General features: G+C 48.1%; 1 protein-coding gene across 5 annotated transcripts in view; it reads right to left on the bottom strand.

Annotated features, from left to right (window-relative positions):
* SALL1 (spalt like transcription factor 1) overlaps positions 1-5,440 on the bottom strand; it is a 15,209-nt gene extending 9,769 nt beyond the window's left edge. Inside the window, exons 1-2 of one of the 5 annotated variants that reach the window (XM_025154146.3) lie at positions 5,318-5,440; positions 4,436-4,528 (exon numbers count right to left, since the gene is read on the bottom strand). In XM_025154146.3, coding sequence (XP_025009914.2) covers positions 4,436-4,511 — 76 coding nt within the window. In that variant the 5' untranslated portion in view covers positions 4,512-4,528; positions 5,318-5,440. Of the gene's footprint in view, positions 1-3,503 lie in introns of all 5 variants that reach the window. The other 4 variants (XM_046899380.1, XM_040707004.2, NM_204707.2 and 1 more) reach the window with 4 other exon arrangements.
* Between the last annotated feature and the right edge of the window lie 14,089 nt (positions 5,441-19,529).

Below are 19,529 nucleotides of genomic sequence, written 5' to 3'. Positions count from 1 at the left end.
CACGATGTAAGGCAGGTATCTGTGCTCGCATTTAACTCTGCTCCGGCACTTTTGCGTCTGGCTACTGGCACTGCAATTCTCCTGCACACCAAAAGAAAATTTCCTCAAAGGTTTTCTAACCTGCCATCAAAAAACATAATAATCTCCAGTCATCTTGAAGCTCAGAACAAATCCATCCTAATGAGCACAATTAAAAAATGTCTTCCTTACGGATGGAGCAAAACGAACACTAGATGGGGTTCCAGTTGCAACAGTTTCTTCAAAAAGTTCAGCGCAGTTTCACTGTTCCAGTGACACGTAAAAGAAAGGCTCCTTAAGGCTATATCTAAACTTTGGCTTACATAAACATTGGCAAAGGGACAAGAAACGAAATCCCTGTTGTTTGGAGGGTAAAACGGAGCTATGGGAACTACCTGTCAATCTCCTCTTCGGGGGTCTGGCATCTGAGGGGTGACAGGGGAATAGGGTTAGCAAAAGAAGCAAAGCTGATAAGGTGAAGCTAAAATAAACTACTAACTTCCTGCTAAGCAACCAGTAAGACTCAATTCGGGGGTCACTGGCAAGATATTGAAGTACATATTGTGATCTGAACCCTGTCACCTTTGGATGGAAGGAGGCTAGCAAAGGTTAAAACAGCTGAACACTTAGGGGTTTTTCTAGCAGCAGCCGCGCAGACCCGAAGCAGAAATTTCGCTCCTGCATTTCAACTTTCATTTCTTCCACGCTGTGAAGCACGTAGGTGCGACGCACCTTAACGCGTAGCTCAGGCGCCCAGCGAAGCCCCTCCGGTGGGCATTCAGCCAGGGGTGCCCTTTCTGCACACGGTTTCAAGGAGCACAACTGCGTTTTCTGAGAGGCACCTCAGGTCATTTCAAGAAGGATTCGTGTTTCCACAATTAAAGCGTGAATATGGTTAAAAGCGAGTTATGCAATGGGAGCTGGTACAGCTAAATATACAGCAGGGCTTGTCCTTGGAGAGCCAGATGCTACTTAGCATCTAAAAGATAAATAAGGTACAAAGTAAAACGTAAATATTTTGCAGCGAGACAAAGCTGCGGGTTATGCAGGGGAAAGGCACACCAAATGGGTCGGAGCTAACAGTGGGTTCAGGAGACTCCCACCATATGGGTTTTGGTAATTATTTCTGAATTGCATCTGCATAAGTGATATTTCAAAGGGCCCTCTGCGCTCTGGGCTCACCTTTGGAAAACACATCCGTGCAGTTGTGAGGCGATACGCTGCGGTTATCTCACCAAAAGGCCTCGTTACGTAACTAACTAAAAGCAGCCCAACTGAGCCATTATTTCTCCTGAGCACCCTGCCCTTCAGATCGCACTAAAGAAAGCCATCATAATTTCTCTCATTTCATGGGCCCAGTAACAATTACGCGGGTGATCATAAAGCTGTAGCAGGAATTTACCAAAATCCATTACCGACATGAAAAGCCAGCGGTTCTGACAAGCCTTTTTATGGAAGGGCAGCAAAGATTTTTCTACCCCGAAAGCCTGGCTGCCTTCTTTCTCTGACATAACTTGTGCCCTGGGAAACTGTGCTCCAAGAACGCTCTCCTACAATTAGCAGCACAATTCCGAGCAGCTCCGAGACAATTCTGAAAGCTCATGGAAGTAGCCGGGGTTATTAACAAAAGGAAATAATCCCACAGCCTCCTGCCCACTTCCTACCAGTAATTAGTTACTTGTTGAACACAATTTATGCTGCAAGTAATTTCTACTATTAATCTGATACCCGTTCCACTTAATCCAACGTGAACTTTATTAAAAGTGCACATTCGCGGGGTGAAGGCGAAGGGTAAATTTACTTCTCCACCGATCGCACCAGAAATACATTTTAAGCACGGATCTGCCTGTAAGGGTGAACTCCGCGAGCTTTGAACTGTAACAAAAGGGACCGGTAGGAAAATAAATACACGCTGCTGCAGCCCGCTGAACTTTTTGCTATCGATCTTTAGGCACGGAGCTGCAACAGCAACTCGAACAAAGCAGAACTCAATCAGGTGCAAGGAGTGCTCGCGGGGCCACTCTGCCCGTTCCCAGCTGCGCTCACTGCGAGCGCCTCAAGGACGCGCGCCGCTACGTTCGCCCGAGCGCCGCGCAAGATGTAGAAGAACGAGCCAATCTGAAGTCGCGGTACGAAAGGAAAAGAACGGAGCGCTCGGAATCCCGAGTTTTCGCTCTGCGATTGCGAGGCACGCAACGCACAGCCGCCCCTCCGCAGCGCGCCCTGCCCTGCCCTGCCCTGCCCCGCTCGGGGGCGGCTGCCGCGGGGCCGCGCCGTGCCGGGATTACCGCAAATCCCGCTCCGGGGGCAGCGGCCCGCGGGCAGCCCGCTGAGAGCGCAGCGCCCGGGCACGCCGACAGCCGTGAGGCGAGCCCGCCGCTGCGGCCGGGAGGGGGGAAAGCTCCGAGAGACGGGAGAGTAAAGCACGCTTCTTCCCAGGCTATCGGCCGCAGTCCTTAAACGGGAGCTTTGTCGTTTACTTATTTAACTTCCGATAGCCACGCGCACCGCACGCAGCTCCGCTTCCGCGCCACCGCTTCGGGCAAAGCCCAACTCGGCGCACGTACATCGCTCAGCAACAGGCGGAGGGCCGCTCGGCTGGCACGGCCGTCTCACGCTCGCAGGGTCTCGCTTTGGAAAACGACGCACAAAATCAGATCCGAAAGCTAAAAGCGGGGGAAAATGGCTACTTTTTAAAACGATGGGTGGGAGCGTTTGGCTCCGCTCCGTCTTGTAGCAACAAAACGGAGAGCGACGTCAGGAGAGGCAATTAAACAAAGTGAAGATGTGGAAAAATCCCTCTCCGCTTTCCCAGGAAGATATTTTCCATCTCAGCGTTCCCCTTCCCCGCTCACTTTGAGAAGTTCCAAACTCTTTCCCGGGAGGCCGAGGAAAGACAAACAAAAACTCGACGCTTCCCCAACTCCCGCTCGAAACTTCAAGAGGAAGTAGGAATAACATCGGAAGAAAAATAAATAGGTTTGCTGAGATGAGAAAGGGGACGAAGCCGAGCGAATGGCAAAACCCGAACGCTCTCAGAGCGCACAGAACTCGGCCAAAGCCCAGAAGTCGCCTCCCAGGAACCGAATGACTTTTTAAGAAACGTTTCGGCAGAGCTGCAAGAAGCGAACGTCCCCGCGTTCGCTGCTTTCCGACGCGTCGGGCCCGGGCTTCGGGGAGCGCTCACGCGGACGGGACGGCGTCCCGCAAACTTTCCGACCCGACCCCCCGCGCGGCGGTGGGACCCTCCTCGCACTCTGCGTGCGGCAGCCGCGGGCAGCGCTCTGTTCCCGCTCCCGGGGTGCGGCGGGGGCCGGGCCGGGCGGCGGCAGAAGCAGCAGCAGCGCCGGGCGCCCACAGCCGGCCCCGGGAGCGGAGGGCCCGCGCCGCCGCTTCCTGGGGAAGTCGCCGGGGGAGCCCGAGGTGTTTCCTCCCGACGGGACCGGGCGGGGAAGCGGCACCGCCGCGCCCCGTTCCTCCCTTACCTGCCCGCCCGAAGCGCTTCTGGCCCCCGGCTCCCTCCGCCCCGGCGCTCGCCCGCCGCATGGCCGCTGGGTACCTGCCCCGACCCCCGCGCCCGGCTCCCGGCGGCCACTTGTCGCCCCGCGGCCTGGCGCAGGTACGGACAGGGCACGGCCCCGAGGCGAACTCCTCCGAAAGCCCCTCACCGGGAGGGGGAGGGACGAGGGGGAGGAGGGAAAAAAAAAAAAAAAGGAAAAAAAAAAAAGGGAGATTTCACACGGTGCCTCTCCAAATCCTGGCGGACACAAAGCCGCTGTTTATTCCTCGCTCACCGACTCGGAGAGGGGAGGCGAAGAAAAATCAAAAAACAACCGGAGGGGGAGAGCGAGCGGATCTCCGCGCTCCCGGAGCTTCAGGCTGGCGGCTCGGGGCAGCTCCCGGCGCGGGGCGATCCCCCCCGGCCCGGCGGCAACTTTTCCGCCTGCGGGAAGCGCTCGGAGCCGGAGCGCGGGGGTCGGGGCGGGGGGGGCGCGAAGCGGGCGCCCGGGGGGAGCTTTCCGGCGGCGGGGCGGTGTGGGTGGCCGGGCCGGGGCATCCGCGGCGCGGGTGCGGGCTCGGGGGCCCCGCCGCAGCCCCGCTTTGTGCCGCCGCTCCGCGGGGCGCGGGTCCGTCCCCTGCGGGCTCGGGAGGGCAGCCCGCCCCGCGGGGGGAGGGCGGAGGGAAAGCGGCGGGGAACGCGGAAAGAGTTCGGGGGTTCGTTAAGAACCACGCGAAAGCGAACGCCGAGTTGAAAAAAAAAAGAGAATAAAATCAAAGCCGACAACTCGGGAGCAAAAAGGGAAAAGAACCCCCCCCGGCCGTAACTCCCGGAGAGCGGCGGTCCCGCTCCGCAAGGTAAGCGGCTGTTTTGTGCGTTTGTGTGGAAATGCGTGCGAGGGAGAGCGGAGGCACTCACCATTTCGCTGGGATAACGAGGCCAGATCGGGGTCGGATTGGAAATGCTGAGGCTTCGCCTGCTTCCTCCGCGACATGCTGGCTCAAACATCAGCTGGGGCAGAATAAAAAATTACTAAAAAAAAATCTTCTCAAAATTACGGAAATCGAGCCTCCCCCCCCCAGCCTCCCCGGTCCTCCGCGCACCGCGCATGTGTCCTGCTATAATTATGATTATCAATAATGCATTGCGATTAATCATAGAGGGGCTCTTTGAAAGGCGATTGGCACATGGCCAGCTCTATTCAAACCAGCTCGCCTTAATCAATTAGGCGCTGATTTGCTGGAGACCCTTGTCTCTCCGCCGCTCCCACCCAATGAGTCGATCCATGCGGCGGGAGAAGGGGCTGGATTTCCCCAAAGCTGTTTGGATACAGTTTAACCCTCTTAGCAACCAGCTGGGGCCGCGCCGCGCCATCCCGGTTACTATAGGAATGCGGCTCCCCGCGCCTCTCCCCGCAGCCCCGACGGGCGCCCCGCGCTCCCGCCCGCCCTCCGCTCTGCGCTTCTTTTTTCGGGGGGAGGGAGGAGGGTCCCGGAACCCCCCCAGCCCGGACCGGCGGGGACAGGGCAGGGGGGCGGCAGCGCCCGGGGGAGCCCCGCAGCCGCTGTGCGCAGTGCCGCTGCCCCGTACCGCGCCGCCAAAAGTTTCGGGTGCTTTTTTTTTTTTTTTCCCTTTTTCCTTTCCCCCCCCTTCGCTTGACTTCCCCCACCCCCCCCCCCCTTCTGCTTTGCCCCGCATTTGCAAATAAAGCTCCGTTCTCGCCTCCTCCCCACCCCCGCTTCCCTGTCCATATATCACGGGCCCAAGGGGTGCTGAAAATAGGAAGGGTTTGGCTTTTACCTCACACATTCCCAGGACAATTAGGGACCGCTGGGAGCAGCGGGCGGACCGGCCGGCCGCCCCGCCCCCGGCCCCGCTCCGCGCCGGTTGGTCGCGCCCGAAGTCACTCCGCCGCCGGCGCCCGGGGAAGGTCGGGGCGGGCGGCGGGGCCCGCGGCGCCGGGCGGGGGGCGGGCGGCTCGGCTCCGCGGCTCCGCTCCCCCCCGGCCTTCCCCCGCCACTCCCGGAGCGGGGCGAGGGGGCGTTGCCGCGGGCGCCTCTGCTCCCCCTCCCGGCGGCAGCTCTCCCGACTTTTGTTTCCTTGTGGGACGCGGGAGCGATGCGCGGCTGCCTGCCCGCGCCGGGCCGCGCGGAGCCTCCGCGGGCGCGCGGCGGAGCCGCCAAACCGAGCCGGGTCCCGCGGCGGCTCCGCGGCCGTGCGCTGCCGGGCGGAGCCGAGCCCGTCCCGCCGCCGGAGGGCCCCCGGGCCGCTCCCCGCGGCCCTTCGGCTCCGGGACCGGTCGCGGCGGTGCGCCCGGCGTGAGATGCTTAACGCGCCAAAGTTTGGCTCGCGGGTGTTACTGCCCGAGGAGGAACCTCTTACAAACAAACGTCACGGGCTGGAAAAAAAAAAGTAGAGTTGCAAAGAGGCCGCGGCCGACGCCGCGTTCCGCGTCTCTCCGTCCCCAGCGCCCCGGCTGCTCCCGCACCGCCCTGCCCCGCCGCCTCCTCCGCGCCCCGAAGGAACGGGCCCGGGGGGCGCGGCGCCCGGCAGCTCCGTCCCGCACCGCTCCGTCCCGCACCGCGCCGCCGGCGCTCCCCCTCCCACCCCGCCGAATTATTTACTCTGCCGTGGAAACGACTCCTTTTCCCGTATTAATATTAACAAACTCCGTTAAAGGGGGAGGCTGAGCAGCCACAACTCATTTCAATTTCAAATGAGCCGGCAAACCTGGAGAGCGAGCGGGAGGAAAAGGGAGAGAGCGGCGATGTTCCCATTCGAGGAAGCGGCTCGCTCGCGTTTCCTTCTCATTATTAAACGAAAGAGACCGCAAAACGTTTACCTCGAAGGGGGAAAAAGCCCACCGGCCGCAAAAGCAAACAAACAAACGCAGACGGACGGACGAAGCCCCCCCGGTGCCGCCCGGTACTGCCTCGGCGCTGCGGAGCGGCCGCCGCTGCCCGTTTGCGCGCGGGGAGAGCCCCCTCCGCCCGCAGCGCTCGGAACGGCGGAGTTTGAGAAAAAGACAAACGAAGCCATCAGCGGGGGTGATGGTGAAGGATGAAGATAATAACCCTGCTATAGGTGGTACTGCACGTGACATTATTTTTCGCTGAATATTTCAAGAGGTGTTTGGGCAGAGATGGATACGCCCGGCGCACGCTGCCCCCTCCTCACCCTCAGCCGGGGCGCAACCCCGACCCCGCCGTCCACAGCCGCCCCGCACCGCGTACCGTCCGCACGCGGAATGCCCCCGCGGCTCTCCCTGCGCGGCCGTGGCCGCACCCCGGGCTGCTCCCGTCCGCCGCCGCCTCCCGCGAGTCCCCATCGGCCGCTCTCCCCGAGTGATTCCCCCTTAGAATGCCATTACGCATTTGTCGATTAAACTTAAGACAAATTCCCCCAATACCTTCGCTTCGTGGCAGGGAGAAGCCGGCCGGGCTGGTAATTAAAAGGCAACTACAAGGAGAAAAAACACAGGTTTAAAGAAAAAGAATAAGAAATTAACCCGGAGAAATTAAGTTTTGTAACTTTTTTTTTTTCTTTTTCGTTTCTCTGCTCCCTCGCTAACGCAAAAAGCGGCACTTGGCATTTAGCGTAGGGCCGCTCGATTATTTATTGTTTGTTTTCCTCTCCTTCGCTGGGGGCCGGGAGGGGTGGGGAGAGGCGGGGGGCAGAGAGCACTGCCGGGGCCGGGGAGAGATCGGTGCTTATTGTTGGTGATAGCGATACATCAATTACGTGTCATTGTCTCCCGCAGAAGTTGTGAGAGTTCACACGCGCAATGCCCGCTCCCTCTCGCAGCCCCGTGACAGTGACGGAGCTTTTCCCTCCCCGCCACACCTTGGGGATTTTTTTCTTTCTTTTTCTTTTTCTTTTTTTTTTTTTTTACCTCGGATTATTCTTTTTAATGGAGGTGAGAGGTTTGCTAATGCGCTTCGATGCAAATCAGCCCGGCTGGAAGGCACCCGCGGAGGGGATCGATCTCCAGTTCATTGAGATGAGCACTGAAGGGAGATGGCAAACAGGGGATAATTTGCAGTTCATTCTGCCGAGAGACGCTTTCAATGAGATGCAATGCACCAGCCTGGCTTATTGTTATTAAGGTTTGCGCTCAGCCCCGACACCCTCCGCACTCGGGGGTTAAAAGCTCCGCAGTCCGCACCCAGCGGTGACACGCGGTTACCCCGAGCCGGGCGCGGTGCCACCGCTCTCCCTTTGCCGCACACCTCCGCCCGCAGCCCGGGGCACACAGCAGCCCGGCCCCGCTCCGTGCTGCGATACCTGCTCCTCCGCAGCACCACTTGTCCCTTTCTTCCCTCCTTTGCCTTTTTCCTCCTCCTCTCCGTTCTTTCTGCTCTCTTTTTAAACTAAAAGGAAAAAAAAATACACTGCGTAAGAGCTTCAAATTTCGCTGCAGTTGGCCCCTAAAGCAAGCCGCTTTTCAGCTACACCAGGTTACATCTATTTGAGCAGCGTGTGTAATTAGGGGCTCCCAGATGCTGCCCTCAGCCGGGAACTCCGTGCTCCGACGCACCACGAAGTTTGAGGCCGTCCCGGGGCGCTGCCCGGGCAGCACTGCGGTACCGCTGCCCGGCGAGGGAACGGCGGCTCGGCTCCTGCCCACCTCTCACCTTGGTGTTATTGTTATCTCCTAATGGTAACTCCTCAGGGAAACAGAAATAGGGGGAGAGGGGGAGAGCCAGCATAGAATCCTTCTCCATTATTAGTGACAACTAATAATTGATCATTGCACACAAACACGAGCTTTTAGCCGCATAATGGAATCGTAAGCAGTTCGGGTTGAACTAAAGGGGGAAAAGGAAAGAAAGAAAGAAAAAAAAAAAAAAAAAAGGAGGGACAGAGCCTCCCCCTCTGTCTGCCCCAAATCTCACAGAATCGCAGCGATGGGGAACTCCCCCGCCCCCGAGATAAAGGCGGACGTGACTAATGCCATAGGCGGCCAAGGTGGGATTGTTTAATTCCGTTCTCTCTTTGCACGTTTGCTGCCTTTGTCTGACCCGATGGCCGGCACATTTTTACACCTCGCTGTCCCTTCCGAGTTTATTGATGAAGGTGCTTCTGAAATGATTACCGAGAGATTTACGGCCATCACTACCCACCTACGGGAAAAGTAGTAAAATCAATCCCTCAATCAATCGGAGCCCTCTGTGCATATCTTTTTAATCTGCTCTTTGAGCTGTTTTATTACAACAGAAGCATTAAATATGTTTGTTTCAAATTTAACACGAATGCCTCCGAAGGACTCTGTCAATTTAGACATAAATCACGAGGCAAACGAGCTGGGTGGAAAGTCCTTATACTCGGGCAGGGTGGCTGCAAACCGAGGGCAATACCTGGATGGCCGCATTCCTCTGCCAGCAGCATCCCGCTCCGGCTGTAGGCGACTTCTGTGTTTGTCCAGCCCAGCCCGCGGGGCAGAGAAGACCTACAGAAAGATGAGTACAGCACACTGCTAAAGACTTCCATGCCGTTTTATGTGGCTGCACAGAGAACCCAGAGAGTGCCAGTAATTGGAAATACTCTCGCATCCTGAAACCTGTCATTATTTCCTTTTTGGTTTCTTTCTTTCTTTCTTTCTTTTTGGTAGCAGAATGTCTTAGTCTCCATGTTAGAAACAGGCTTGGTTTGTTCTAATTACGTAGCGTACACTTGACAAAATTCCTTGGTTTCAATACTGTTATCGATCCCAAGGCATCACGCTAACCTTTGTGTACCTTTTCTCAGACTAATGAAAACATCAGTGGGGATTCCAGGTAGGCTGCTTTGGCCCGAAATTTTCCCCACTGATTTCTTACAAAGCGGCCATCAAAGGGCAGACAGAACAAGTCTATTAGTTCCATAAAGGATGAAAAATGAAGGATTTGATTTGATCCCACAGAGGAACTCTTTTTCTTCACGCTACATTCCTTTACATCCCTGTTTAATTTTTGTCCCTATCCCAGTGTGTCACAGCCACATAAAGGCAGAATGTACCCCCCTGCAAAAGCAGAAGTTTAGAAGTGAGGTGATGCGGATTTCTTCAGCCTTAGACAAAAATGTTTAAAAACCATTCTGGGCTGCAAAGATTTCTTCCAAAGGCACAGTGTGGTGTCTCTCATTGCAGAAACATTTCTGGGTAGAACAGTGGGGAAAAAAAAAGACACAGAAATATATCCATGTCAAAAGAAAAGTCATGACAAATCCATCCGATATCGGACGATGAGATACAACGAGCTATCAGACTGGATTTCCTCCTAACATCTTGCTTTACAAAAAGTGCATTTATACGGTAGGAAAACTTCCCAGTCACAGTTGCTCTGCACCTGGGTTTATTCGCAGCAGTCCTAGCGTGGAACTTAAAATCATCACAGCCATCATTTCTTCAATCAGAGCACTATCTGAGACAGTATAAAGTACAGAGGTGGGAGCCACTCAAAAGCAAATGAAGGAATAGGACTGAGGGAAGAATCTTCCAGGATATTTAAGGAAAAAAAGTCCCCTCTTGAAAAAAGTTCCCTCAGGATTTACTTACCTTTGAAACAAAAAGTATGCAAAAAGTTCTGCAGTTTGTCACAATACAAATGAAGGCCAACATTTCATATGGCAATTGTCTAGCTGCATACAGATGATTTTCTACAAGGTAATCATCTGATAAAGGAAGACCTGTTGTTGTTGTCACAAACAGATTTCTGCTGTCAAATTAGATTTACCGAGTGTGCATTTTTATTTACATTTTAAAGTTTCATTTTAATTTGGGGAATCTGTGGTGATTACAGGATAAATATGTCTCAGACCTCAGGGGAACTGTTGCCTGCACAGTCCCAAATTTCTCGACAGATGAAACGAGCCTGACAACTCCATTCATTTTCATGGCGTTATGTTTGATTCAAATACAGTGGAAGTATTTGTAAGTACATGGATTTTGTTTGCATAATATCGAGGTGCCCTGATTAATGCATAGTGTTTACAACGTGAAAATTGTCATACTCCCTGCATCAACGTGAGGAGCTGGCTTGGCAGCCGCTGGCTGTAATAAAGTAAATGCTTGTGAATAACGTGCTGCTTTCCATGCCTGAACTAAGCAGCGTCCTCACAATCCGCCTTTTGCATCCACTTTGGGCAGTCTGTTAACAGAACTGCTCTGCAATGGCAATGTGTAAAACCTCTCTGAGTGTAAATATGTTCACCCAGACCTGCACACATTATCTAGAGCTTATGGGGAGCCCATTTCCTCAGGGAGCAATCTGATCTCCCAGCCACGTTGTTGCAGTTTTCTTTTCTTGCCATTAGCGATCATTTAATGTTCAGGTGGCAACAACAGCCATTGCCTACCTCAGAAAGTAAACCCAGGACTTTCTCTTTAGTGAAATTAAATCTAAAGCTGGAAGAAGGGAGACAAGCCAAGAATTGAGCTGCTGGGCAGCTCGTAGTGAACCATCAGCAATTCAGAGAGAGCCGCGATAATCACTGCTCCATAAAGCCAAGATAATACAGTTACATCTAGAGGATGGAACTCTCTCCATCCCTAAGCAAAGCTCAAGTCACTGGAATCGGAAGAGCAATCCTCAAGAAGAGATGTCAAAAAGACTCTTCTTCACAAATCCAGAAACCAGATTTGGGTTCAGGAAATTATTTCTGTCCTTCACATACCTTACATGGTAAGGTTGGGCTGTTGGCATGGCTGTACAAACTGTTTCTTGAATCTCACTCTGAGTTACATATTCTGTGTTACGGTCATTCACTGAGCTTCCAATTCCATCTCAGAAGGGGTTTCACATTTATTTGCATGCAGTAATGCAGCCTTCTGAAGTCTAGCTGGCTACGCAGTCATGAAGCTAATCTGAGCTTGCTCCAGCCTGCTGGCATCCAGAAGTTCTGTACAAATAAGAATTTAAAGCTTCAGTCAGTTTTAGATCATCTTAAAAGCAATTGGTGCAAAAGCATATATGCAAAGACAACTAGTTTGTACTGGTTCAGCAATTCAACCAACATTATGTCATACACATACTGCAACAGAGCAAAAAGGGGAGAGTCATGCCTGAATATGAGGAGATATAATACATCGAAGAAAGCCAAATACCAGTGCTTATTCTACATCCATATGTAAAGCTGCAGAAGGGATCATATACTCATTTCTGAGTCCATGAAAAGCCACTTGTCCTCAGAAATTTGCAAGGCAAGCACCCAATCCTAAACACGTGACAGGTATGATCCAGCCTAGTGCAGGAAACAGAGCATTGACAGGGCAGCACAGGCAGTGTTTCAGTCTAGAACTCGATGATCACGAAGGTCCATTCCAACCTAGACAATTCCATGACTACATTTCGGGCAGGGGCAATCTGGGATGATCAGTTGAGTCATTTCCCACCACCATCTGTCACTGCCCCACACAAGGATGATGCTGTCCCCAAGCTGTCACCAGGCAATCAGTGGGTGAGCACTCCTAGTCTGCACTGCTCTAAAGCTAGCAAAAATGTTTGCATGACATACTCCACCAGCAAGGGATGGAAATCTGCATGGGGCAATAGTGCGTGGTATGGTAAGTTCTTAAGCTGTTCCATCTGTTTGCAAATAAAATATGCGCCTAAGCCCCCAGTCTATACAAACTGATTTCTGAGAGGAGCTGTATTTGTGTGAGTGTGCCAGACCAGGCCCATTACTAACTTCAGATGAGTGTAAACAACTGCTTCATAGAAAAAAAAGGTCTAGAGAAGTCACCAGTGACAATTACTAGCATGTAAATAATATACCTCTTAGTAGGATGTCTCGTTAACGTGTTTAGCTGACAGTTGCATACCTCTGCACTCCCATGTATTTTTGGGCTAGAAGTCACTTGCCCTATCTCTGAAGTCTACTTGCCCTGTCTGCTTTTGCAGTTGAAACAGCTTCCATTTTTATGCTGAATGAGTGCACAAACAAAGCTATCATATTTAAGAACAACAGTTTCAAAGGAAACAGAGCCAAATGCATTATAAACGTACTGAATTAAATGGAATTAAACAAAGGATAAATATGGCTCATTCCCTCCTTCTCCTTCAGCACTGTCCTCTATGACACTGTACATGTAATCTCACAATACAATAACATCACTGCACTCACTCTGTTCAGGCTATGCCATTCACTCTTTGTTTCACTCCTAGAAATTTCTAATAGCAAATTTCAATTTCACCCAGTGCTGCTCCCCAGGGCTGCCAGACCCGCTGTTTCTTTGCCCCATTTGTAATGGATCACTCTAAGGTAGGACAGGACCTGACGGTGTTCAGCGATGGGAGTCACACTGAGCAGAACCAATTAGGTAAGCTCAGTGCAAAGGTAGAAAAGGAGATGGACGTGAGCCTAATGGGTGAGATATAGGCAAATTGACATGCAGGGCCAGCACTGCCGCCACCAGCCACGCAGAGCAGCAGCTGCCTAGGGCTGCAAAATGTTTTCTAACACTTGCCTGTGCTCATGATGGTGCCTTGTGAGGGGCCTACATTTGATGTTTTGCCTGGAGCAACAAAATCCCATGGCTGGTGCTGGTTGCTGTATTCAGGAAAGCCTGCAGGAATTTGTTTGCTGATACTCATATGACTGGGAAAGAACTCACTGTAAAACAGCTCTGGCAATTTAGAAGTAGTTCTTAAACCACCTGTTTAATTGTGCTGTTCACAGGTAATCTTGGGTCTTCAACGGGGTTACTAAAAGAAAACACGAATACTAAATAACCAGAGAGAAAAGCTGTTCCTGGTAATTTGCACCCATCTTTTGTGATGGAACACAGTTATTTTTGCAATAGTTGTAAAGAGGAACACACTACAGAAAGTTCTCATGGGATTGACTCTCCTTTCAGGAGTGAACTGGAGAATTTGTTTCGTGTTTCTTATTCTGCTTTCTTACTGCCATTCTCATAAAATCAATCAAAGTGATAACTGGAATGTCTAGAAACAACCAGAATTTAATCTGGACGAATTATATACAAGTATATCTGGCAGTGTATCTGCTTAAAGGAGCTATGTATCACTACAGAGAATGCACTGTTCTATGCTTGAAGCATTGACATATATTGCCAGGATCATACTGATTTCAGTGCTTGGAAACATGCATGCTATAAAATCAAAAATAAATAAACAGAATTTGAAAATAATTTAAATACTTTCACTTCATGACTAACTGTATTCTAGTTGCTTACACGGTTTTCAGCAAATACTGGTCATAAAACTTCACCTAACCTCAGCTTTTGTTGGGCCCCAGGCTTTGGGAAAATCCAGGTAACAGCTCAAGCTCTGTAGCTCAGGCACATGACCGCATTGATCTGGCTATCGGTCAGGCAGCACAGACCTGTCAAGTATTTCTACACTTATATTTCACCTTCTGACTGGTGTACGAACCCTTTCTATGTGGGATATGTACCCTCTTCTAGGGTAGGAGAGAGAGCAGTTCCCTTCCTTGAAGGATTTTTTTTTTATTCCAAAATGCAAAGAGCATGCTGCAGGAGTTGAGACATTGGCTCACCAAGCAGGAAAGGACACAGGTGAGATACTGCTTTCCATAGCCCACACAGCACTCTTTCCACACTAGACACTGACCTCTGAGTGCCAACTGAGTGCCAACCCAGCCTCCCTGTAGGCAGAAAAGTCCTTGGTGATGGAGCCACACACAGGGTGAAGGACTGAGGCCAAGCTGCTTGGAGGTACCTCAGCGCTCTGAGCTCCTGTTTGCCCATGGATCCTGCCATTTCAGGATACTCCAGAGCTGAGAAGAATACAAAGGAAATTTTGTGAAGTTTCCGTAACACATTTTTTTTCAAGCCACGTGGATGTTAGTAGATAGGGATTCGGTCCATCCCAATATAAACAGCTGCACTTTTCAATACATAACACACTGTAATCAAAAGTCTCAACTGCAATGTATTTATAGGTTCCTTGAAAATGACAGGGGAAAACAGTTTTACAGTGGACTTTACTATCTGTATATTTAGTGATTTATTATATCTTTCCAAATCAAGTAATGTAATTTGGACTCCGCTGTGGAAGGATAGAAGGTGCCTGACTGACACATGCTGGAGAACTAACTGCATTAGAATCTCTGGTTCGTTCCTTTCTCTTTTACTCACAAAATGGCAAAAAAATTGGATTCTTTTTTTTTTTTTTTCTGTACAAAATTGCAGTACTGCAGGCTAAAACTTTTCCTCTTAATGTAAAAACTTTCCTTCTCAATCTAAATTCATTTTAAATTGTTATGCTTTACAAACTTCCAAATGGGATTCTAATTGTTGACAGACATTTTACATTACATGTGTCTATCACTTTGATTTAATATGCATTTTCAATGAAATTTTAAAAAGGCCTCTAAGGTGGCAATTTAACAGCAAGACATGCTGTGAATTTTAGATATAAAAAATACCTTGTCTGCAAAGCTTTTTTTGTATGTATGAAAATGGCCTTCAAGGAAAAAAAAAAAAAAAAAAAAAAAGAAGTTGTCTATGGCTGAATTATCAGAAGCTAAATATCTCTGAGAATATTACCTACTGCTTTAGTCAGCCACAGCCATCAGACGTAAAGCAGCTTTTACATTTACGCAGCATTTCAGTAGCACACTTCAAAAACTGTTAACCATGAAAGAAATAAAATTTATCTGGAAATCCTCCGTCCGGTTTATTGCATCTCATGACCTGATTTAATTTTCTTCTACAGAAAACGGGCATTGAAATGTCTCCAAGTAATAGGTACTTCTAGTCAAGTTTGGTAAGAGACATTTGAAAGGAATTCCAAATGTATTCGGAAAGATGAGAGAAAAGCTAGCTTTCCTGTGTCCCTAAGAGTGGAAACCAGACCTGGGACAGCACAGAGGCTGGAGGGGACCCGTTCTCTATCAAGTCTACTTTTGAAATCATCAGAATTGTAGTTAATGTGTAGGCTACGAATAGACCAGAGACATCAACAGCTCAGAGGGAGAAACTCTGCAACTTTTACTTCAAATTTGTAAAACAAAATATTAGCAACTTTAAAATAGTTGCATTTTCTTCATAACTTGAAAACAAACATCTTGGCTTTGGCTTGCTTGATATAAATAGCTTTAAATCATCTTGTTTTAGTGGTCCTGCACGGTGTCTCAAAACTTGCATTTGATAGCAAGAACAAACATTAATTAAACTTCAAAGGCTGCCAAAGACTGTAGTTATTTTGATTTAGGGAAATAATTTAAATTAATCCCTGTGTTTGTGTAGACAATATGTAGTGCAATCCATTTCTCTGTCCCCAGCTTGAAGTCACTTACTATTGGGAAAAAAAATGTGCTTTACTAATGTTTCCTGTCTTGAAAAAAAAACTGGAAAAAAAAAACCACTCCATATCCTTTTAAGGAATCCTGGCATAGTGACATTGGGAAACAAATATTATAATACACAACTGTGTGCTTATATCTCCACATAACTGCTATTAAAAGTAACACGCAAAACTGAGTTCTCCAGTGGGAGCAGTAAACCCAGATTTTATATTGATACATATACATCCAGGTTTTATACACATATAAATATATATACATATATATATATATAAGCAAAAGAGCCAATTACTTCCTTGAATGGCTTCCTGTCTTAGCACCCCAACTCTGCTGAATGCTGTTGTGGTCCAGAAAACTCGCGGTCAGCCTTGTAACACTTTTCTCTTTATGCCAAGCCCCTCTCAAAACTAAGCAGAAATTTTAATAGGATGAAGAGCTTTGATTTTTACTTCAAAATTAATCCACTTCTCAGCTGAAGGAGGTATGTGGAGCACACTGACAGAGGCACTGAGGAAAAACATGAAAGGAGTGAGAACCTCAACTATTGTAAATCACCTTAATGCCACTGAAGCCAATAGGACTATGTCAATTTAGACTAGCTGAGGTTGTGGCCTAATATTTGTGCTGAAACGTTGAGGCTATAGCAATATCCCTGAGCTGTATAAATATTTGTTGAAAGCTGCCTGTTAGTGTGCCTGGGGTGGGTTGCTCATCAGCAAGCAGTTTGGACTCTTGTCTTTCACCTTTCTCGAGGAAACCCATTTCTGGGGGGTGGGAATTTAGCCTGAGCAAAGACTACAGATATGATCCTTCTTACTTTGTACAGTGATTATACTGTGTACAGTGAAACAGTACGTTTCATCTGCACTTCTGAAGCTGTACCAGTCTGACCATCCTACACTGATTCATACAAACTACTGCACATGAATGACCAGTAATGTTTACAAAATGAATTAGTTTGACTCCAACTCTCTAGCCAGAAAGTAATCAAAATGAAGAGCCAGGCTATTTGTGAAATTCCAGCTTCCTCGCTAGAAACTGCATGCTCTGTCTCACTAATCAGCATATTAGCGTAAAATGTACGTGTTCTGTACAGGAGGACAATTAACAACAACAGCAGTGATTCTGAGCAGTGTGCACATTAACCGTTCCACCCCCACACTGCTCTTGTCTGGTGGGCAAATCCAGTTGCAGTATATGGTACTGAGAAAAAGTAAAAAATGTCTATCAGTAAGTGATTAATCCACAAATGGTGTAGCTGTTTTTGTTTGTTTGTTTTCCCATATATTAAGCTACTGGTAACATTTAATTTCACTTCTTTCAAAGCCTACACATCTACTCATGGACATATACTAAGGAGTCTTCATAATTTGTGTCCTTCCTCACAAAATCTTGAAAGCTCTGGTTTATTTTCTCATCAGCCATCTCAGTTTAAGAATTCAGCAACATCAGAACTACCTTCAGAATTATCCTATAAAACCCATCAGCTTTTGTCAGATCTAACATAAAAATGATTATGAAATAATGTAATGGTATTTAACCATTTGCTTTAGGATAATCTGAAACTCAAAAGGGTTCAGTGAACTTTCTCTCAGAAAAGCAGCCTTCTAATCTGAAAAGCACCACTTCATATAAAGCTGGAGATGCCTCAGAGCCAGATTGTTTGCTCCTGTAAATGGTTAGAGCTCCACAGAGGGAGAATATGAAATAAAGCTCTGTTGATTTTCCAGCAGAGCATCTGAACCACTTCCCCCGCCCCAGTCAGTTAGAGCAAAATTAAAAGAAAAATAAACCTGCATTTGTATGTGGGCTCTTCATTTGGTGTAGATTAGCACATCTCTACTGGATATCTGACCTAAGTAGAATTATAACAGACTTACCAACAAGAAGAGTTGGGCCAGGGTATTTTAAAGGTGATTTCATACGTGTGAGTGGAAGCCTGATTCTTTCTTCTTATTCAGACTGAAAACAAGAAATATACAACAGAGCTACAGATCAGTTGTGAAATTGATTATTTTTTTTTTCCTTCATGAAAGGAGGCTAAAGAGGCTCAGATTTTCCTGAATTACCAACCCCTGGTGCAGTGGACAGCTCAGGCCAAATGGCAAGTGATCACAATGCTGCCAAACACCTCCCCAGCCACATCAGCGCTGCATCCAGCTTGCCAGCTCTTATTTCCAGGTTAAACATGTGAATCCAGAGGAGTAGTAAAAATGAATAACTCCATCTGAACAAAACAGCTTGGCAAGATATTTTTAACATTATCTAAATATCAGCTGTTAACAGATAGTTAAATTCAGATGCGGCTTTTCTTACTAGTTTAAACATAAGTCAATATTTTTGTATTTTGTTGTCTCAGGGTTTCTATAGGAGCACAGAGAATTTCATCAATGATCTTTCCACACTCCGTAGTATTATGCCTTTGTACTATTATCCATCTGTATGCTTATCTACTGTGTATCTATCAGCTGTATGAAAATAACTATCAGTCACTTCACCCCAGAGCAAGTATCAATAGGGAGAATGACAGTGGCTAGTTTGCACACTTGAAATGGTTTATTTGTTGCAATCCTGCACAAGATGTTTATCAGTAAGCACCAGACAGCCATGCAGAAGAAGGAGCCTTAATTCTGTCTGAGACAGCCTCTTATTGCTATTGATAGTTAGCATCAGTGTCCAGTCTGAGAAATGGAAGTGCTGCAGGCAACTTCAGTCAAGACACCCTATTGATCTACTGCTTCCTTTGCCTCCCTGAAGCTAGAGAAGAAAAATAAAAAAGGGAGGAAATCTTGCTGTACAAGGGGCAATGCAGCGCTCTATGGCTTACCATCATTCAAAAGGGGTGTGTACGTGCATGGATATTCCTGATATTCAATGCCTCAGACAACTGTAAATCACACACACTGCCGTGATAAATATAAATGTCAATGTGTTGGAAATGTCCTTTATATAAGAGGTGTCACTAGAACTACATTTTTAGCATGAAACATTTTTGCTGCTTTTTATTTTTCATTGACTTATGGTGCTTCTGTTATATCCTGTCTAACACAATCAATCTAAAGCATAATATCTGAGAGTCCTATTCATAAATAATACATATTTGGGTCATTTTCATTTGTATTCTACAATGAAGATTTACAAGCCAGAAACAAAACAAGAAACAATGTGTGGAATGCTCTTATTCAGTGGATAAGAATATATTACTGTGATCAATTAATCTGCTTTTCTCTGCATTAGGTGGACATCTTTATGGTACATCCATAAGGGTTTATAACTTAGAAGAGACAGAACCAGCTCTGAGGCTCTAACATAAAATGCCTGTACTCAGAAAAAGAGAAACTTTTCCAAAGTTTTTTTTTTTTTTCCAATGGGAAATGTGTTAATTTTGGCAAACTCAATCATAGCAATACCCCATCTATCAACATACTGTGTCGTTTTGCCCTATATAGTCACTCTAAATGAAACAAAAAATTGACTCCATTACACCACAGGTAAAAGTCAAAAAAATAATTCCAGGGATTTTTCTAGTGCTGTTCATCCAAGGATATTTACATTCCACTTACAGACCATGTAAATTCATTCTACAGTAGGGCAAACTGACAGAAAAGTCCCAGCTTGTTGGTTTCTTTGTTTGTTTTTTGTGCTTTTTTGGTCAAAAGCTAGCACACCAAAATGAGTTTAAAAAAAAAAAATCTGTATGAATATAAATCACAAGAGCAAAGCACAACAAGAAAGGTGAAAGGAA

This window comes from Gallus gallus, chromosome 11 (assembly GCF_016699485.2).
Source record: "Gallus gallus isolate bGalGal1 chromosome 11, bGalGal1.mat.broiler.GRCg7b, whole genome shotgun sequence".
NCBI classification, from domain to species: domain Eukaryota; kingdom Metazoa; phylum Chordata; class Aves; order Galliformes; family Phasianidae; genus Gallus; species Gallus gallus.
Note: the sequence above shows the minus strand (reverse complement) of the source record. Positions and strands in the feature narration are given on the sequence as shown.